This window comes from Schistosoma haematobium, chromosome 7, assembly GCF_000699445.3.
Source record: "Schistosoma haematobium chromosome 7, whole genome shotgun sequence".
In the NCBI taxonomy this organism is placed as follows: Eukaryota; Metazoa; Platyhelminthes; class Trematoda; order Strigeidida; family Schistosomatidae; genus Schistosoma; species Schistosoma haematobium.
Window position 1 is genome coordinate 16,641,188 of NC_067202.1, and position 23,424 is coordinate 16,664,611.

The window sequence follows — 23,424 nt, forward strand, 5'->3', positions numbered from 1 at the left end:
AATTATTCCTGTTATATAACCATCCAGTAATTAGATTATGCATATCTATATTCCTCTTATTATAAGCTTCATTATGACCTATAAACGATTATGATACGATTTACTATTCTTAAGTCATGTTCTGCTTATTGATTATGGTCTCCCACATTTACAGCCACTTTTTGGCTTGGTCTTGTACAAATGGTAATTCCTATTTTATGGTGTGATGTGGTCTGTTTGGCTTATATATGAACAAGGTATGGTTGGAGTAAGTGATTCGTATAGTAGAAACTGGTATTGGTATTCTGAACTTAACTGGTAGGTCTGGGAGAACAAAGTACCGATAAAGACGCTAGGCTGCTCATACAAGTAGGGACGTCATTGGTTTAGTACAGTACCAAGATGGAATAAGTGGTATTTCGATTGGTGAATAAATCAAATGATGATTAACCAGCCCTAGACTTACAACACAATCTTAGTCAGAATTAATCTATTTTATAATACTTGTGAGAAAAATTTGCTCATGTTAATGTAATCCTCATAGGATAAACATTTATCGACAACTATTTGACTGGTCTTCCCGGTCTCCCACACTGTCTGGACGTTCTATGTACCTGTAAAAATTGTTGCTCTAGTTGTTAGAAAGAGCATCAGTCTCGTAACGTCCGGAAAATTTTGACTTTCATCCTGAGGCGTCATAATTCTTCTTTCAACTCCCAGGGCAGAGTTTAAATGGTTTAATTTGTTGAATCTGATTGGCGCTTTTTACCAAGATTTTTTCCACGAGATGGGGTTGCCGACCCCATGCTCAACCCTCCTCATTCACCCGGGCTTATGACAGGCAGTAACTTATTAGTCAACAAAGATTGATCGAAATTCAGTCATAAATATCATCAGTGGAATGATTCAGTTAAATGTAGCCTTTTCTTCATCATTCATGTATGACAACGTAGGTATGCATTGAACTGAAGTGTATCAATATGTTTATTTACTGATGTATGCTACTTTAAAAAATGGATTTAAGTCTTACCTAATAGCATAAGTTAGTTTGAGTTGACGGACAATCTGTCAATCTTTATCAGAGATATAATATGTTCACATGGTAACGCTTTGGATTCTACAAATAGGAAACGGGAATACATCTTTCCTTTTAAATGAATCGTTTTTTCTTCTTAATTGTTATCAAACTATATCATTCAGAGAAAAACTGATTATCAACGAAGATGATCATACTGTTTTATTCCTAAAAGTTTATCCAAGAAAAATAAATTCAATGGTTTAAAGGTTATGCGTTCACGAACGATACCGAAGGTCCTAGATACGACTCCTACGCACAAAGTGACGCGATTTCATGGATTGTTTAAAGTTAGACAATAACACCATTGAATGTCAACTCAATGGTCTAGAGGTTCTGGGTTCGAAATCCGCGAGCGGGATTGTGGATGCTCAATGCTAAGGAGTCCGATGCTAAAACGAAATGGTCATCTATTGCTTCCAGGTTTTCCAATGGTTATCTAACTTTCATGGACTCATACTTTCAACTATAAAAGTAAACTCATTGTCTATGAATTCATTAAACCTATAAATAAATGGTAGACTTGAAAGTAGATAAAGTAAACGAAAAAAGTCAGTTTAACTTCATTAGTTAAAAAGAAAAGTTCATTGAATTAGGTTATGTAAATATTTGCGTATAAATGGATAAATATTTACCAATCTAACAATGAAGTTGACATGATCTAACATATTTATGTTACTACTATCATTACTACTATTTAAAATGTTAGTAGTAGTATAAAACATTCAAAATAATTTGAACCATTGAATGTACATGCATGAAGTTTACTTCTTCTTCTTTAGGGGAAGTATATATCTATTTCAAAAAGAGCATTATCATTGAAGTTAAGGATGAAATTGGAAATATTTTCTGCATTTGAAATAAAAGGTTACAGTTTGATAATGAACTTTTTAGAAATGTGGATTACAGTTCAATATGAATTTCAGTAAATTCATAAGCCGACCAATGTTAGAGCACCAGTGTAAACCCGAAGGCATTGGACGGCTGTTATGTTTCAGTATGGGACTTCTCAGCAATCAGCATTCAAGACTCTGAATCCAAGGAATTGAATCCAGGACCTTCATTCTTGCGTGTAGCACCTAACCTCTAGATCACTAACTCAGAATCCAAAGGTATTAATGTCTATCAATCCACCGTGTTGAACAAGTGTGTCGAGTGTAAGACAGCGAAAACAAAAGGAGATGGCGATGCAACATTATGGATTGATTGAAATTAATCATGTCCACAAATACCCCGGTATGGCTGAGGGTGGGGAGAGTTAGCTCTCCATCTCACATGATCACTCACTCCAATGGAAGTCCTACTCATTTCTTTCTCGTACCTGGAGTGTTGTCTACGAGATTGAGAGGACGAAAAGCGAATGTTTGGCAGAGGCTTTGACCGGATCGATAGAGACGGAGGGTCCAACCAGAGCAGTTGGATAGCCCTCATTCCAAACCAATGATGCATATGGGCTCAAGGATCCTAAAGAAACAAATGACGTATGAACTAATTATTGATCACCGGCTACCATGGGTCTGCATCCCCAAAAGTTGCTTTACTGTCTTGTGGATCGGATGTTTATGTTGGAGGTTCTAGGTGTAGCGTCCTGTGAAAACCACCTGCTTTGTTCTGAACATCGAGGTAGTATTACAGCACACATAACTCAAGTGACTTGTGTGGTGCATATGTATTCTGTGCCCCTTTGTAACAACATTTATGTGTTCAAATAAATAATTAAATAAATAAATAATAAACATTAACACCGTTAAATACCGGCTCGGTGATCTAGAGGTTAAGCGTTCGTGAGTAAAACCGAAGGTCCTGGGTTCGATTCCCACGCACAGTCACGATGCCCATTGCCAAGAAGTTCCATACGAGGACGGAATATCCATCTAGAGCTTGCCGGTCCTCAATGATGGTTTAAAGAAAACATGATAACTGAGCGGCTACAATAAATGGGACTATTAAGAAATTCCTTTATTTGTAATTGTCGTAGTCAAATGACTTATGGACCTTGTGCAGACTAATGTGATGATGTAGTTTTTCGATACAATAGATGTTGGAGGGAGAAGTATGCTAGAATAGGAACTTTTTTTCTCTTGATCCAGATTGAGAATAAAGCAAATTGCAATAACATTAGTTGTAACATTTGAAGATTTTACTAAAGCTACAGATGTTAAATGGTATGTGTATTGTAGAGATATATACGTAATAAAAATGACAAGCTTACATAACTGGAGTGTACAACAAAAATAGTGAAGTTATGTGGTCGAAGCTGGAAGTCTTTACGACCTTATCATGGCTTCAGCGGTCGACTATTGTGGAGTCATATCGATGATTTCCTCTATCGTATGTATTACAATTTCAAAATCTCTAAACCTCTTTCTCACTATGATAAGTTTTTGAATCATATGAAAGTAGTGTATCTATTTGAATTCTGATTCCCCAAGGTCACTTAAGGCTCATTCAAAGGTCATCATATATAAATGATCATCGGCAAGACTCTAATTTATGGACGTCCTTTGAACGAATCTTAAGTGACCTCGAGAAATATTAGCTATTCAGCACACAGTATAGAGTAAAAATATATGATACAAAGCCATGTAAATAAAGTGGATACACTTCTTATATGTGGTTCAAAAACTTGTCAAAGTTAGAAAGAGGCTCAGAGGTTCTAAAATCGTAATGCATGTAGTAGAGGAAATCATCCATACAGCTACAGAATAGTCGGTCTCTGAAGCCATGATGAAGTCCCGAAAACTCTTCCAGCCACGACCACATCGCTTCAATGTTGTTCATGTGCAGTCCGGTTGTTGAGTGCACAAAATGCTACTTTCGGATAACGACACGATACACATAACAAAGCTTATGTAGGAGTCTGTACGCTCTCCAAACATCCGTATATATTGTAGTACCTGGCTGCAACCAGTGTTACTGATGCTTTTATTATCCAGTTCGCAATAATTGTCGTAATTTACCTCAGTTAGGAATTATATATGGGGGTTTTCATCACGAACTGACATCAGCTATAATGCCAGAAATTTATTTAGCCAAATGGATGAAAGGCTTTCACGTTAAAAACCTAGATCTATTATCTTATACCTGATTGATTCATCCACAAATTATAGTCTCGCCATTTTATTTGTTATAGCCGCTCAATTACAAAATTCCCTATGAACCGATCGTACATTAGCATTAAACACTGAAGTTGGCGCTATAACCTTGAAATCTCTCGGACGTTTCTGATTGGCTCGTCATTGATTCAATTCTGTACTGTTTTTGTTTTGTTTTATTTTATTCACTTCTAGATATGTTGGCTATTTTTCTGGTTTATTAACTGGTGCATTAATTTTACAAGATCGTTTAGTTTATTTACATACAATTGTATATCGTGATTCATCAAGAGGACGTTATCTTGGACAATCATTAGATGCAATTATAGAAAATAATGAAAATTCATTATATGCAAAACCAGATGAAATTATCACTAATCAAATACAATCAATTAATCATAAACATAATGATCAAAATGATCAATATAATATCAAACAAACATTATTATCATTCAATCAAAATGATTTATTGATTAATGATCATTTAAATGAAATCAATAATGATGACGAGGATAATGATAATGATGATATTGATCATATTAAAAGATGGGATCAAATATTTTCTAGTCCAATTGATTTATTGAAAACAACAATGATTACACAACAACAACATCACCACCCCCAACAACAACAACAACACCACCACCATCAACAAACTGATCAAACGACCTTTAGTGAATTACCATCATTGAAACATTTTCAAACATTTGTTGATAAGGAATGTGGTCTTTTTTTAAAAATTTATCAAAATTTAAATTTAATGCATACTACAAGAGTTCTGTAAGTTTTTCTATAACAAAACTCTTTCTGAATATTAATCAGTATATATACACATTAGTGACTCAGTTTCAAGAGGTATTTTTCTTGGAGTTCTAATGAGAAATAGTGACCGGTGAAGTTCAACCAAATCTGTTGTGAGATAGTAACTCACTATTATGTCCTTTGGTCTGTCAACCCACTTTTGGTGCTGAGGATTACTTATCTAATCCAGATTAAGACCTTGGCACGATAGGCTGACCGGCTTAACTTTGAGGCTAGTACGCGTGAGTTCAAAATGGGGTAGAGGGAGAAGAAAACTATTCAATCACCTGATTGGCTGACAAACACGTGAATGAGAGAGAAGATAAGACAACTGAAACACTACTCGATCTATTCCCAATATCCTGATTTCAGATTAGTGTATAAAAGTACATGAATAAATAGGTGACTAACCCGAACACAACGTACAATAATTAGGAAAGATACAACTATGTCCAAAGCCAAGACTTAGCGTAGAAAATAAGGTGCAAAATATTATGCTTAAATTAAAATAGCTTCGGAACAGAAAACGGGTATGGCAATGAATCATACATCGAACGAAAGCTTATGTTCTGTAGAATAGATTAGGAACAAAAATAAATGTCAGTGTTTTACAAGCTTTGAATAAAATAGAATAACGTCCCGAGGAATAGCTTTCGTAGTTTGTCAAAGCATCTTATTTCTCTGTTCATATCAACATCATTTTTTATATTTTCAAAACTCATCTGTACAGCATCATGTAAACATATTGGACTACAAGTATATAGAGCAAAATATGAAAGCTTCATAAAATTTAAATTTGATAATAATAAATTCAAACAATAGTGGAAACATCATGACTGAAGTTGGGCTACATCCAACTGACGAGTGTTTTTCATTGAACAAAAGGAAACATGTGACTGGTTTACTTATAAGAAGTTCCATATCATAGCGAAATAGTTTCCTGTACAATCTCAGTTTTGATAACTGGTTGAATAAAGTCAGTTGGTGACATGAACTAGAAATTATTGTCAGAAGGGGTTTTGTGGAGAGCGTAGCAATTTCAACAGTTGAGATCATGAGTCAGTTGAAGCTAGATCACTTTGGGGAACCTGAAAGCACTGAACGGCCGTATCGTCCCAGTACGGGACTCCTCAGAAGTAAGCATCCACGACCGCGCCCCGCGGGATTCCAACCCAGAACCTTTCAGTCTCGCGCCAGGCGCTTAACCAACTAGACCACTGAACCGGCATCCAACGGTGTTAATGACTAACTTCAACTAATCCACGAAATTGAGTGACATATCCACCATTGTCATCAGCGAGTTACTATCTCACAACTGACCTGGTTGAACTCCACTGGTCACTATTTCTCACTAGAACTCCAGGATATACCTCTTCAAGCCAGTCACTAGTGAGCATATTTATTTATTCACTTTTATTTCGATCATGATCTGTAAATGGAAAGCTATCTTTCTAACAAATTCTCATGAAGTTTTGTAACTTACGTGATAATCGGAACAACACAACACTAGTTACTACACAGTAATCATTCAGTGTGAAAATACTTGTTTTCCATGAGATCACTGGTGATCTATATGGCTGATCGGTAACATCTAAGACCGTGATTCTGGATGTCATGGTCCTGAATATCATCCTAAATGACAAATCCCAGGTCGTATGAAATCCGAGTCCATAGTTTTCAACAGGCTACCTCCAATCAACTTACATCCAAAAGATGCTCTAATTTGTGTAACTGTAGAAGGAAAATGAGGCTACTTGTACATGAAATGTTTTGGATCATCTTGGTATATAATTGATCATGCGGATATTCACAAATTTATTTTTGCTGTCATACCGTCCCCTATTTCCAAATATTGTTTAGATGCCCAAATGTGAATTTTCGAGTGGAACGATATATTTTTCCAATTGAACCAGTGTTACCATTGCATGGTGATGTTTTAATCGCTTGTTACATACAACCAAACTTTTCAACACAACTTCAAGAATGTTTATTTCGGTGGGTTGATTATTTGTTTTTTTGCTGTTCATATCCCATTTGTTCAACTAAAGCTTTATCCTTATGAATTCCCTGTTTTTGATTGAAATCATGAATCAATTGAAGATAGACCACCATGGAAAACCTGGAATCACTGAACTGCCGTTTTGTCCTGGTGTGGGACTCCTCAGCAGTGCAGATCCACGATCCCGCACCTTGCTACTTTAATCAAAAACGTATCAATCTCCACAACACCTAAACTGATAATTATTATGTGCTCACTAGTGATTAGCTTCGTGAGAAAATTCTTGAAGTTCCGGTGAGAAGCCGGGAGAAGTGTAGCTATTCTGTATCGGGTAGAAACAGATGTCTACCTCAATACAATGGTAGATGGTCGCGCAGCTTCGTGGATTGGTTGAAGTTAGACACTAACACCATTGGATGCCAGCTCAGCGGTCTAGTTGCTTAAGCGCCTGGCGAGGGACTGATGGGTCGTGGGTTTGAATCTCGCGGGGTGCGGGATCGTGGATGCGCAGTGCTGAGGACTCCCATACCAGAACGTAACGGCCATCCAGTGCTTCCAGGTTTTCCATGGTGTTCTAGCTTCAATTGACTTATGATTTCAATCAAAAAATTACCAACCTCCACAACACTTATGCTGAATTCGTTGTGCCATACGTTTATGATAGAAATTTAGTCTCAAATTATCTAACGATCACATTCAAGATATTCTGCCAGTTGTATAATCATTTAATCATAAATGGTGTATGAAATCAAATAAATTTATATCAATGCATCTATCTTACTCCCGTATGTGTATGTGTACTATGTTCTCTGAAGTTCTTTTCTGAATATATTCTTCTGAAGTATTTCATAATTCCCTTGATATTGTTTTTCTTGTATCTTCCTACTGTTGTTTAGGACTGCAATTGATCAGTCATCTGTTTTCATCCTGTGCGGATTGCCTCGATAGTGTCTTAATTCACAAGCATTATAAGCAAAGATGAATAATGGATAGCAGTAGAATCCAGAACGCGCATTTCGTCCTATTTGTTACTCGTCAGCTGAATATACCTGAATCACAGAGTTGATGTCCACTTTGGGATGCAGGTACATCCAGGTGATATGTATTTTGTATGATCAGTGGAATAATTCATTTAAAGATGATGGAGGAGAAACAGTAAACGTAAAAAAGATTGTAAAGAGTCATACTATGGTCATACACAAACCATTGGTTGTTTATCTTATCTACTTCAAGATAACAAAATTACAGAAATAAAAGCCACTTTAAATAGATTTTTCAGACTTTTGGGGAAATTCCATATGTAACATCCTAATGTTATATACTACTATAACTTTATAAAGTAGTAAAAAAACAATATTTTAAAAGGATGCGGTCTAATACCATGGTCTTCGGAGTGTTCAAAACGTATAACACATGATTTCTCTCCGATTCACCTTTACTATTTATCGAATTTCGACTGTGGATTATCGTATTGTGTTTGATAGCCCGTCATTTATCACGTGACAAGATGGCTAATCAAAACACCGATTTTTAAGACTTTGGCATTGTGCCAAACCAATAACTCTGGAACCAGCACAAGCAGACTAGAGTCAACTCTAAGTCCTTAATGGTTCTTCTTGCCTTGCCTTACTCATTGATTTCAGAACACAATATCAGCTTCCACTGTATGAACCTTACATTTCAAACATACGCAGTTTATATACAAGCAAACCAGACCACATCACACAAACAAATAGAAAACAACAATTATACAAGATCAGGCCAAAAGTGGTTGTGAGTGTATGAGACTATAACTGATAGCTTCGGAATAACTTGAAAATAGTATTGTATGATAATAGACAAAAGATCAACTGAAAGCTGACAAGAAGAGAAATATAAATATATATAATCTAGTTACTCAAGAGTAATATATGTAGTTACACAATAATTATACAGTAAGAATACATATAGTAACAATCCATAAATAACTCCTAGAAGTTACCATTCATTTATTCTTAGTTAGGATGTAACAGTACCAACCGCTGGAGATGTCTATTTTCCAATCCCATATAAGTGAGCTAAAACAGTTGGTTTTTCCATTGCAAATCTGCTATATTCCAAGTTGGCAATTGCCTCGTGATGTAGTTTGATGATTCCCTCATTGTGTGTCCTATCCATTCTCCTAGTTTCTTCTCCAAGTGGAAGCTGTTTTTTTGCCAATGGTATTTGGTCAATGGACACTGGGTATCCTTTTTAGACAATTGTTTAGAAATACTTATACTTCTTTGATGATCTTTGTAGTAGTTCTGAAAGTTTCAGCTCCGTACAGTTGAACGAACTGTCTTGACGTTCATATTTAAGATTCTCATTTTGATATTGGTTGTCAAACAGTTGTTTTGAGTTCCATATTTTCTTCAACTGTAAGTATTTTATCCTTTCTTTATCAGTCTTTACCTTTACATTTGTATACGAACCCTCCATATACGTAAAACTTTCCACCGCTTTCAAAGCTTCTCTAACAAGTGTGATTGATTCGGTGCTCCCTAAGTTTTATTTGACAGCGTTGCTTTTTCACTTGCGTATGTCGAGGCCTGCTGATCCAGAGACTGCTGTTACAGTGACTGCCTCCACCGGCATTTGTTGTTATGTATTAGATATAAGAGCCCGGCCATCTGCGAATTCCAAATCGTCTAGTTGCATCCAATTGTTCATTGTATTCCGTGCTTCCCGACAGATATCGAGGTCTTCATAACCTAGTCAACCAACAGCAGAAAGAGAAAGTAGGAGTGTAGGCAACTTTTTCTGACTTCGGTCCTCACATGGAATGCGTCTGACAATTGTCTCCCATACGCGACTTTGTAGTGTAGTCGGTCGTGTGAATCCTGAATGATATTGACGATTTTATCTGCTAATAAGAGACTGGTCATTGGCAGTCCTAAACATCAATGGGATGCTTCACGTAAACAATACCAAGTGAATTTCAAATTCACACTATTGTACAAGCAATCGGTTATCATGACTCAGTAGCTACGTGTTGAAGCGAAGTGTTTGTAGTGAACGGTATTGGATTCGAGTCCCGACGTGGACATCAACCCTGGAATTCAGGTACATATAGCTGACGAGTCCCTAATAGGACGAAACACGTGTCTTCACTCGAGTGCTAGTCACCATTCATCTTTGTTTACAATGCTTGTGACTTCAAGCAATATCGAGGCAGTCCGCATAGGATGCACATATGCCAACAATAGACTGATCAATTGCAGTCCTAAATAACCATTAAAACAAGACATTGTTCCATGTCAATCATTAATGTTTGTTTTTCATTTTACAGAGCTCAATTTCATACATGTGCAGTGGATGCTGAAAAACTATCTTTTTTCAAAGTGGATTTAGACGAGGCATGTGAGAGTAAGTTGAAATTTATTTTGCTGCAATTCAATTATTATTTATATCATGATGTAAGTTTGTCATTCCAAACTTTAGTGAGTTGTGAATGTCATTGGTTACTTGAATCTTTTCATTAATGTTTAGGATGCGATGACGTTTGAAGTGTACAGTACTGGGTTCGAGTTCAGGAGTAAACATTAACACTGGAATACAGATACATCGATAAGTCAATAAGTCCCAAACAGGATGAAATATGCCTCCTGGATTCCAATGCCAACCAACATCTACTTCTGTTAGATACAGTTTATATGGAAACTTGTAGTGCAATATAGGCAGCATGCTTTTCCGTCTACAGAAAACTCGCCAACTTAGTATCTAACCACTCTTTTCGTGATGTTTTAACACAGGGCAGAATCCAGTACATTTTGTTTGGGATTTAGAATTTTATCGACTAATCTGCTGAGCTACATCGGAAGTCAACATGTTAAACGGATAGAATTGTTACTTAGATGAAGTGGATTTGTGGAGATAATTATCATTTATAGGTATCACACACCATCGATTGACAACATTTACGGTATTATTAAAATCCAGAAAGTACTGAACAAGTGCTTTGAAGTATAGTCCTCCTCATGAGTGACCATCTAGCATCCAGTTATAAATTGGAACAAGACCTTCAAAACACAATGCAAAAATGATTACCCATTAAGTCAATGGATTATAATTCAATAATCCTCATTTCTGATTATTTGTAATTTGTCAAACTAATCTTCAGAAAACATCTCGACAATATTAAGACTTTCTATTCAATATTAATTTGCTTTGAGATTAAGTCTAAAAGTTCAGATGTGAAGCTATGACTAGTGGACTTCAACTATACCTTGAATGGAATAATCGTCTCTAATGATATCGAATAATCCTTGTACTTCATCATTAATCGATTAGATTTGAAAATATATATCACCAGATGTCATCTCATTATTGTAGTGGTTGAAAAGTGAAGGTCTTCGGTGTGTAGTATATTGAATACTCTAAAGATATTCCACTCAAACACAAGCATCAATAGTTTCCGCTAGTGACATCAATAATACTTGTGTTCAAGCTGAGATACTTCCCATAAACTTAATTTAATGTAGTTATTTTTCTTATAGAATTATTATCTTTAAACCTAATCCATATGGCAGTATAAAAATGTCAGGAGACCTAATTCCATAGAACTCAATAATCAAAGTAAATTTGTACATCGCTCATTTATACAGGACCTTAAGGTTCATATGTCTCATTGGTTATGATCAATAAGTTCTAACTTCTACTGTAAAATCCCGCTTATCTTCGATAGTCAAAATTTTACTTCCTTAATGAATAAGAATTATCACTGTTTGAAATCATGGGTCAATTGAAGCTAGATCATCATGGAAGACCGGGAAGCACTAGATGGCCGTTTCGTCCCAGGACAGGACGCCTCAGTGATGCGCATCCATGATCCCGCACCCCGAGAGATTCGAACCCAGGACCTACCAATCTCGCGCCAGGCCCAACTAGACCACTGAGCTGGTGTCCAACGGTGTTAATGTCTAACTTCCACCAATCCACGAAGTTGAGCCACCGTACACCATTGTCTTCAGTGAGTTGATATCCCACAACAGATCTTGTTGAACTAAATTGGTAACGGCTTCTCACTAGAACTCTAGGAGTATCTCTTGAAGTCAGTCACTAGTAGTGGTCTAGCTTCAATTGACTCATGATTTCAACCAGTAAAATTTTTAAAATCTCCACAAAACCCTTTCTGAGAATAAGAATTACCAGAAACTAGATTATCTACTACCATTAGTAGTATAGAAACATTTATGAAAAAAAAGAAGAGAAAAAATGAACTATTACCCAGTCTCTGTCGTACAAACGTAGTGAACAAGAACACAAATGGGGGCAGTCAATTGTATTTGAACATGAAATTACAGAATATCTCATTAAAATCTGAGAATCATACAGTAAATACTTAATTTACCAAACATTCATCCATTGTCTCAAACTTGACTGTTTCTTTTGCAAATATCAGTCGATCGTCTCAGATTTCATTGTTCCTGCATTTTCGTACCAATTACTTTCAGTCCTTGTTCTTTCCTTCTTGATCTTCTACTGAAATACATTCTATTTCTGATCATCGTTGTATACTACTTATGTGAATATGAGTAGCTCATACCACACTAGTAGTATATACATGGTTTCTAATAAATTTTAACGAATTTTCTTCTTCTAATGTCTAATTTAAAAAGAGAGCACATGACTTGAAAGAGAGAAAATGATTCCAATCAGCCAAAAATTTTTTTTAAATTTTTATTTTCTTCTTTTCTTTGAAAAAAAAACAACAAAAAAAACATTCATCCTTTCATGAACGTTAAACAAACAAAAAATTTTTGTTACTATGATGATAAATAAGAAGAAACCATATTGAATCACATTACTTCCTGAAAATGAGAAATCAACTATTATTATGAATCTGCCATTTTTTCCAATACTTACTTTGTTACTTACTCATACCTGTTACTCCCAATGGAAGATAGGCCGCTGACCAGCATTCTCCAACCCACTTTGTCATCGGCCTACATTTCTAGTTCTATCCAATCGTTGTTAATTCTTTTCAGATCTATCTCCATTTCTCGGCGTTATGTGTTCTTTGATCTTTTTCTCCTTCTTTGGCCTTCAGGATTCCATATGAGAGCTTGAATTTTGACGCAGTTGAGTGTTTTCCTCAATGTGTGTCCTATCCACTTCCAGCACTTCTTCCTGATTTCTTCCTCCGCTAAGACGTGGTTTGTTCTGTCCCACAGTAGGTTTTCGCTGATAGTGTCTAGCCAACGGATTTGAAGTATTTTGCAGAAACAGCTGTTAATAAACACTTGTATCTTCTGGATGATGGTATTTGTAGTTCTCCAGGTTTCCGCCCCACACAATATTACTGTCTTAACATTAGTATTGAAAATTCTGACCTTGATGCTGGTTGACAGACAGTTGGTTTGAGTTCCAGATGTTCTTCAATTGTAAATATGCTGCTCTTGCTTTGCCAATTCGCGCCTTAATATTTTTTCATATATATATATATATATATATATATATATATATATATATATATGAGTATAGGATTGTGGAGGTTTTTAAGTTTTCTGATTGAGATCATGAATCAGTTGATGTCAGAAGCTCTGGGTGGCCGTTTCGTCCTAGTATGATACTTCTCAGTAAACCGTGCTCACTCATGTTCCTACAGTTGAGATTTAAACCCATAACCTTCGGTCTCGTGCACGAACCCTTAACCTTAATGTTTAACTTCTATCGATTCATGAATGGTTGAGCAACCATTCATCCATTATCTGAGGTAGATACTTGTCTCTACCTGATATGGATTCAACTCCACCGATCACGGTTTCTCACTAGAACTACAGGAAATTACCTTGGAAGTAGTCATTAGTGAGTTTCCAACTTTTCATTGGTGGTCTAGTATCAATCGATTCATGAATAAAAATACACATTATTTCAGATTGAATGCAATAGGGAAAATGTTCTGATGATGTTTTTGTCTACATGTTTGTTGTGTGTGATTATGAATTCACTGACAAATAATCAACGCTTATTATAGACAAATTAAGATCGAATGACCCATTCAATATGTTTAAAGAAGCATTAATTGCGAGTAGAGATGGATGGTGGCTAGCTGTGGAATCTAGGATGCGCGTTCCATCCTATCAAAGACTCGTTATCTAAATGTGTCTATATTCCAGAGTTGATGTTCACTCTGTGATTAGAACTCAGTATTGATCGCTGTGAATACCATCGTGTTATCTTGTTAGCTACCGAGTCAAGATAATTACTAGCTTTTGAAATGGATTGAAGTTTAATTCTGTTTTGTATTGGCTGTTTGAATCTTTCTATTGACGTTTAGAATGGTAATTGATCAGTCGCTTATGTATATATATCCTGTGTGGATTGCTTCCATATCGCTCTAAGTCACTGGCATTTTCAGCGATTGAAGCTAAAGGTACTGGGTTCGAGTCCTGGAGTGTATATCAACTCGGAGACTTAGGTTCATACAGCCGACGTATCCCAAGTGGGACAAAACTCACGTTCTAGATTCCACTGCTAGTCATCGTTCATTTCTGATTATAATGCTTATGAATTAAAGCCACATAGAGGTAATCCGCACAGGATGCACATATACCAAGAAAGAGAATGGTCAACTGCAGTCCTAAATGTAAATGTGAAGTTTCAAACAACGAATACAAAAATGAACAAACTATTAGTTACGTTAATAAATCGAGACTCACTTGGCTTTCACTTCACCAATTGAGAATGAAGAGTAAACTTATAGCAATGAAATATTGAATAAAATTTGATATTGGTGAACAATTAAATCCAAGTCTCACATTTCGACCCGTTTGGGATTCATCACTTGGATGTGCCTGTCTCATAGGGTCAGAATTCACTCCGGGACTAGAACCGAGTAACTTCCGCTTAAACTGCCAACGCACTATTCACGTAACTATTGAGTCCAGATGGCTAATGTGTTGTATAACGGGGATGAATAATAATTTGTTTGTACATGTTTGAGTCTTTCGAATGTCAGTGTTTAGGATCGCGACTGATCAGTCTCTTTTTGGTATACGTACATTCTGAGCAGATCGGCTTGACATTCCCATTAGGTCGCAAACATTTGAACATAAATGTACTTGGTTCAAGTTTTAACTGATAATTCTCAAGAAGGAAAAATCGTGATTCTTGCGTTACATTGCTAGCCACTGTCAAACTACGTTTAAAAGTGCTTGTTACTGATGGCACTACGGAAGCGATCTGATCAGGATTCCAATAAGCTCACTGAATTTCGTTAACAAACTGATAAAAGAAAGGGCCCGGCAGATATTTTCATTGATCATAAGTTACCATACTAAAAGGAATTTAACAAGTTTATGCATATCGAAACAACATGACAAAACAGAGTCCCTCATGATGACGGTCAGAGTTAGTTAAAAAGATTCTATTCACCAGTCATTAACTTTGTAAAGAGATCCCTACATTTAATTCGGAGACCCTTAGTCCTCATCAAATCTATATCTATACTAGTGTCAATAAAGTTTGGCAATGATAGGACCTGTATAATGTCTATCCCATTCACTATAGTCTCATCAAATGTAACCATTGTCTAAACTCAGATTTATGAACACTGATTTGGAGACACTGATTTGGCGAAATCTTTGAGTAGATATAACAAACTTACCCAAATCTTCAGTCATTAAAAGTCATAATTTACATCTGTAAATTAACATGTACAAAATTGTTTAGTTGCATATCCATCGTTTGAGATGTAAAAGGACATTGTTTCCATGTATCATTTGTGGTACATGCTAACAAATGTTAAAAGTAATTTGTCATAACAATGAACTGAATTAATTAGTCAGTTTAAAAAATCTTTTGGCAAGCAATCAAATGCTAATGAGACATTTGGAATATACAAAGTTTATACTTTATCAAGTTTCAAGTTTGTAGCCTACTAATCATGTTAGCATTCAACTTATCATAAACACTTCCAGTTACCGAAATGCGCCCTCTTATCACGCCTCTTCCCTGTGATGAGTACGTTTGATGAGGTATTGAGAACCAGTTCTAAGTTTATCATTTTTTGATGCAGACAGAGATTATGTGGGTAGGAAACCAAAGTATTATAAAGGATAATCCATTCTGTTCAACAGATCAATTGTTACCTGGACTCAGTAGTTTAATGGACATTTGATTCAAGTCTCAGTGTAAACACAAACACTGAGATTTAGGTGCATCCAGGTAATACGTGGGGGAAAGGATGAAACACACACTTCTAATATTCAACTTTCACCTCCAATTCAAATATCATTGAGCACAGGTAAAATGGTGGTTGGAGATAAACAACAGGAAACCCTGGACTCAAGTTTCGTGCTACTTGGCACTCGTCAGCAACCAATCATCATCTTATCTCAACAAAATGCACGAAATGTCGAATCACTTAGACTAGTGACCAGATTGCAGCTTGGTCTATAGGATTCGATTTGAACTAAGAAGGACCTAACACACATAGCCATTTCGAATTATATTCAACCATCTGACATATCGTAGTGGTGCACAAAAAGTCTAACTACTTGGACTTCTATCTATACCTTAAAAATCTAAAAAAAACATGGCACTGATCACATTTCAGTGATCAATCAATTGTAATACATTCGAAAAAGACCTGCAGAATTCTACTTGTCCAATCATCTACTAGGAAATGAATCAGTACGAACAATCACTTTTCCACTCACCTGATCAATCGTGAAGACTACAAATAGTCATACAGCGTATCATCATCATCATCATAGCACTTCTGGAACAATCAAGTATTACAAACTCTGTAAGATACAATAACTTATGGATGAACTTTGAAAGACACTAAAGTGACGTCGTGAAACTTAAACTACTTACTAGTTCAAGGTTATAAATTAATGTAAGGAATCAGGATAAGGAATTAGAGTGAGACTATAATTTATGGACGGCGTTTAAGCAACGCTAAAATGACCTTAGGATGTTCATCTATTTACTAGAGCTAAATGAGTGTTATAAATCTATATGAAGAATAAAGATTATGATTTACAGTTGATGGTTAGGATTAGGAAATAGATTTGGAGTTTTCATCACGAACTGATGTCAAGACGCTATTTAAACAAATGGATGAATGAATTTCGTGCCAAATTCCATGACCTGTTATCCCAAATCTGATTGGTTCATTCATAAATTATAGTCTCACTGGAGTTAGCGTCAGGCATTAGATTTACAATTTTTACCACGAACTGACATAATCTATAGTGTTAAATGGACAGTGGAATTTCACATCAGAATCTTAGTGCTGGCTCATCGTTGAATTAGAGTCCTGCCAAAATATCCAGCTTCATATTTCCATCAAATTTGTAGGTCGTCAACTAAAGCTCATTCTTTTCAACATACTACTTATATCATTATCAGTAGATTACCATGTAAATATGTTGTCATTTATATTGTAGAGACAATTTTTCCATCAACTGGTTGTGTTGAATTATATTTCACATCACATCGTGAACTTATTACAGGTAAGATTTTTATATTATGTTCTATGATCTACTCATACTTAATTCAAATATACGAGGTTTGTAGGAATTGTTGAATGTCATCGTTTACACCATAGGTTTTATTCAGTTTGACTATTCTTGAAAACTTGAATGCACTGGATGATATTTTCAGTCTACTAAGGGACTATTCTGTAGTGTGCAAGTATAACTATTCATGGAAGCGAAATTAGGATCATCAAGTCGCATCATAAGCTTTCTGAATTAAGACAATTGAGTTAGTATTCAAAGGGTAACATATCTAAATTCAATCAGTTCATCATATGACAAGACACTATTCCAATATCAACAGATGGGTAACTGCTTCCTACTCAATAAAATAAATATATAAGTTTGAAGGTGTCAATTATTCACAAGTATCAAATTCACTGGGTAACAGAAGAACAGTAGGAGTAATTGGTATATAGTTAGCATAATGGCTGAAATAGTCGAATTAATCATCTAATCACATATAAACTTCTCAAATTCTAATTGCGTAATAACAGTTAGCAGAACCACTTGCAGTAGCTGAACATATAAGTAATGATACAAAGGGGAACCGAATACAAATGCCTCACACAAGTCACTTGACTGTGTTTGACCTGTAATACCACCCGAGTGATCAGATCAAAGTACGTTGTTTTCTGAGGGGCCACACTCAGTGCCTAAGATATAAAGGTCTTATTCAAAAGATAGTGGAGCAACATGAAAGATGCAGTCCCATGGTAACCAGTGACCAACAATTGGTTCATACGTCATTTGTTCCTCCAGTGTCCTGGAGCTCATGTGCATCAATAGTTTGGAATGAGGGTTTTCCAACGCCCCTAGGTAGAATCTCCGTGTCCACCAACCCGGTTAAAGCCGCTGCCGGGCATTGGCTTTTCGTCCTCTCAATTTCGTAAACAATAATAATAGCACGAGAAGGCAGTGAGTAAGACTTCTCTGGTACTGACTGTATACACGCCGCCATGTGAGTGCATTTGGAGAGGGATAGCTGACTCTCCCTTCTCTCAGCCGTACCAGGAGATTTTGGCATTTGTAGTGAACTAAAACTCGAGTAAGGGAGACCAATTTATTCTTTAATATAAAAATTACAGAATGTCTCGATAAAATATAAAAACCGTATATTAAATACTTCGTATGCACACCTTTCATCAGTTGTCTCTTGCAAACTCCATTGTGCCTTCATTCTTGTTCTCTACAATTTCGATTTTTTCATTCTTTTACTTCCAGGTCTTACATACTACTTATATCTGTGGATACAAGTAGTATATGCATTATTGAGTAAAGAAAAATTGTCATTTTTATTAGGGTATAGAATTTATCCATAATCCTTATGGATTAATCTTGATTAGAGAGAGAGAGAGATAGAAAGAATAAGTGAAAACTAAAGAGAAAGTAATAACTATTTCATGTCAATATGATACTATCTAATAGTTGACATTAATATTATGGAAACGTCAATAGGAAGATACAAGACAAACAATACCAAGTGAATTGAAATTCACCCCATTGCACAAGCAAGTGGCTATCAGGACTCAATAGCTGAGTGGATAACGAGATGGCGTTTGAAGCGAATGGCACTGGGTTCGAGTCTCAGAGCGAACAGCAACTCTGAGATGCAGGTACATCCAGCTAACGCGTCTCAAATAGGACGAAACGCGCGTCCTGGATTCCACTGCTAGCCACTATCCATCGTTGCTTAAAAAAATATTATGGAATGTTGTTTATCTCTATGAGTAGAATGAATGGAACATTCCACAGTAAGTCACAGATATGTAAATAGGTGTATTTAAAAGGAAAGCAATAACTGTCTAAATACTCATTTATATTACTACAGTATTATTCACTCAATTTATTCCTCCCTAATATCATTATTGTTTGTCTTTAACGCATCGTTCCAAACTTTCCCTTAACTTCTGATATCAATTCATAAACTTAATCCAAACGAACAATGTTAACATCAAATTATAACCCTAGTTGTCAGTCGTACTTCTAACCGTAAATCATAAGAGAGATTTTCAATCCTGATGTAACTTGTCATTGGACATTAGTGTAATAAGTGGTTGAAGACCTCGACATCTGAGTGGGAGCATGGAATACAATGAACAGCTCAGAATCAATTTTTTTGGATTTGGACTTTTCAGATGACCTGACCCTCCAATCCCATACATAAGAACAAATGCAGATGAAGACAACTAGCGTAGTAGCAGCCTCTCAATGAGTAGGCTTCAGTATACACTAAGAAGGAAGTAAAATCATCAAGTACGACACGAACAACAAACTAATCACACATGATGGAGAAACTCTGGAACATGTGGAATCCTTCACTTACTTGGGAAGTATCATCGATGAACAAGGAGGATCAGATGCAGATGTAAAGGCGGCCGCATTCCTGCAGTTGAAGAACATATGAAACTCAAAACAACTGTCAGCAAAACATCAAAGTCACAATTTTGAGTTCAAAGGTCAAGACACTTCTACTGTACGGAGCTGAAATTTTGAGAACTACTACAGCCATCATCAAAAGGGTACGATTATTTATAAATAGTTGTCTACGCAAGGTACTCAACATCCGTTGGACGGATACCATTAACAACAGCCCTCTGTGAGAGAGAACAAATCAGCTTCAAGTTGAATAGGAAATTAGAAAAAGACGTCGGAAGTGGATAGGACATACACCAAAAAAATCACCGATCTGCATCACGAGGCAAGCCCTGAAGAGAAACGGAAAAGAGGAACGCCGAAAAACACTATGTCGAGAATTGGAAGCAGACGTGGAAAAGATGAATAGAAATTGGAAAAATTGGAAAGGATTACTTAGGACAGGGTTAGATGTAGAGTGATGGTGAGCAGCCTTTGGTCCTCCACGAGGAGTAGCGGGCGTAAGTGAGTTGGTAATAAGTGGTTATAAGTATAGAGAGACTGTCGTTAATGTAGAAATTGTATAGTTGAAATAACCAACGGATCAAGACTGGAGCACCATCGAAAACCTTGAAGCACTGGACGACCGTTTCATCCTAGCATAGTATTCCTCAGCGGTTGGCACCCATGACCATGGACTCCGGAATCGGACCAAGGGCTTTGGTCTCACCCGTTGACGCTTAACCACTGGATCTCTAAGCCGGGAGACAGAGGTGTTAATGTCTAACTCCAATCAGCTCATAATATTGTGCAACATCAATGGATGCCAACTCACTGGCCTAAAGAATAAAACATCTCATGCGAATCCGAGGGTCCTAGGTTCGGTCCCCGGTGTTGAGGTCATAGATGCTCACTGCCTAAGAGTTTCATACAAGAACAAAATGGCCGTCCAGTGCCTACTGGTCTTCAATGGTGATCTAGTAAGGATCAGTTCATGATGTCAACTATAATGATAAATTACTTATTTATATCACCTGTGTCCCGGTTGATTAATGACTGGCTTCACCTTCACAAGGTCGTTTTAACATCCTTGAAACTTGTCAGTAAAGCATATTTTTCCTGAAAGTACAGTAGAGTGATTTCCTCCCCCCCCACGAAACACAGGCACATACACACACACACACACACAAGGGATATGGTAATAGATAGTAATTGTTAATGTTCTAAAAATACTTTGAGCTGATTGCATACATAGAATCTATTTTGTTCAAGATCAAATTACTCAGATCTAATTTAATGATCATTATTGAATCACGTTAATGTTCTAAATTTGTCTTAATTCTCTATTACACATCTCACTTTTTTTTTCTCTTTACCTAAATTTGATAAGACAGATCTAAATCAGACTGATTAATTTTTCTGGCATAAGTTCTCTATTACAAATCTATACATATATACATTCCCCTTTTATTCATCAAAGAACTAATCATATTTCCATGTTATCTACATATGTATATACACAATTAGAAACAATATTTTCAACCAATCATAAGTTGCTAATGTCAATTCTAATTCACTTCTCAAATTTCCATCCGACCTAGTTACTACTACTACTATTACTCTTTCTAACCATTAAAGATTGGCAGTTCAACATTGTATGTATAAATGTATATATTCTTTAGTTAGAATGTCTGTTCAACTATTAAGAATGAATTTAATGATTGAAATAGGAAGGTGATGATAGGGGTTGTTAAATAACGAATATTTAACTTAGTTACTTATTTAGAAATCGTTTTACTTACTTACTTACTTAGTTACTTACTTACTTACCTACCCATTGATCGATGAAATCATTTACAGAAACTAATCGATTAAAACATTTCAGTTTTCTTTCTTTCCTTATTACTTAAATATATATAGATTAGTGCAAAAACTTGGCATTCATTCATTCCTATTCTCAATTGTTCATTCCTTAGTCTATGGATGGATATATTATTATAAAATATATATATGGATTAAATCTCTATATAAGTAGTATTTATTTGCCATGGTAATATAAAGAATTTAGTATCTATGTAAAGTTAACCTGCTTGATGATATAATTCTTCAACTGAATTATTCTTTCTATTCATTTGAACAAAAAAAAATAGAAAAAAAATAATAATAAAGAAGGGGGGTGGAATGGTTTACATTTTGATGTTTATCAAAAAATTATTATTGATTATTATTATTATGTTGAATGTTTATTTAATTTTTGTTACTAAGAGCATACGGATAATATAGAACGTGGTTGTTATATATGGACAACAGCTGAACGTGAATCGAATATCTTAACAACAAGAAAACAATTACATGGATTAAATTGTGATCCATTTCAACATCGTGTTCATAATAATGATGACGATGATGATCATGATGATGATCATGATGAATTCGTTACTACTATTCATGATAGACAAACAAATAAAATTTTTCCTAAATTACATAATTCATCTAGACAAGCATTACGTATATTGATTACAACACAAGAACAATTGATTAGTGTAGCTGGTGGATTATTTACACAAAGTATTAGTGATTCACAAGCTCCAATGTGGTCTGTTAATCATAATCAAGAAATAACTGGTAAGTAGGATTATTTTCACAATTTATATGGGATAATGAAACAGATTTACTAGTAAAACGTGTCTAACTCCTCACCTTATTTTTTGGTACCAGTCTAGGAAGACAAATGAACTGAACTATGTTAATGTCTGTAATTCATCTGGTTGAAGTCTACCTGATTATTGAAACTATTGATTAGAGACTTTCTGTGACAGATTAAAATCATTTGTAATGACATAGATGTATCCATTTCATGTAGTTTAAAACTTGAATACTGGGAATCTCCCTGTATAATCTTCCCTACTATTTATACTGTGGTGAAGAGAACACGGGTAGCGACAATCAAATGGAATTACAGAGTTACTTGGTAAAATAGAAAAACACTATTGTAAATTGTTAGTTTGCATTATATCAATCCATCATATCAAACCGGACTGTTCCTGTTGCAATCATCAATCCATTGTCTCATATTTCATTGGTTATGCATTTTCTTACAAATTGCATTTTGTTCCCGTTCTTCCTTTCTTCATCTTCCCTCATCTTCTGCTGCCAGACATTACGTTTTTAACTCGCGTCATATACTACTTACGTCAATATAAGTAGCACGCACCACAATACTATTCTGGTATTTGTTTTGAAAACATTTGATATTACTGTGCTAATATAAGATGGTAATTTGAACCAATTCACATGTGTCAGATTCTACAGTGTATATAACTGCTTGATTTACTTACTGTATATGAAAGGAAAACGTTCCGAATCTGTCTACATTTATATTTGAAGAAATGAAATTTGAGAGAACCTGAAGTAATAATCAAGCAGATTTTGTATTGCAGCAATTTGGAAGACTCTTCTGGTTTCCCACGAGTATTCCATGAACCTAAATAAATGGTTGCTCTGGTTGTCAGAAGGGACATCGACCTCATGACTCACGAAGGAATTCGGCTTGCATCATGAGGCGTTATAACTCTTCTAAATGAAGACTTTCTGACTCCCAAAGCAGAGTTT

The 23,424-nt window shown here is 35.7% G+C and overlaps 1 protein-coding gene across 1 annotated transcript in view; it reads left to right on the plus strand.

The window, feature by feature from the left end:
- Positions 1-3,762: 3,762 nt before the first annotated feature.
- The window catches only part of TNS1_3 (Tensin 1), a 101,711-nt gene continuing 82,049 nt past the window's right edge, over positions 3,763-23,424 (plus strand). Inside the window, exons 1-5 of the mRNA XM_051218120.1 lie at positions 3,763-4,929; positions 6,811-6,945; positions 10,260-10,336; positions 17,368-17,433; positions 22,078-22,437. Coding sequence (XP_051064556.1) covers positions 4,742-4,929; positions 6,811-6,945; positions 10,260-10,336; positions 17,368-17,433; positions 22,078-22,437 — 826 coding nt within the window. The 5' untranslated portion in view covers positions 3,763-4,741. The remainder of the gene's footprint in view (positions 4,930-6,810; positions 6,946-10,259; positions 10,337-17,367; positions 17,434-22,077; positions 22,438-23,424) is intronic.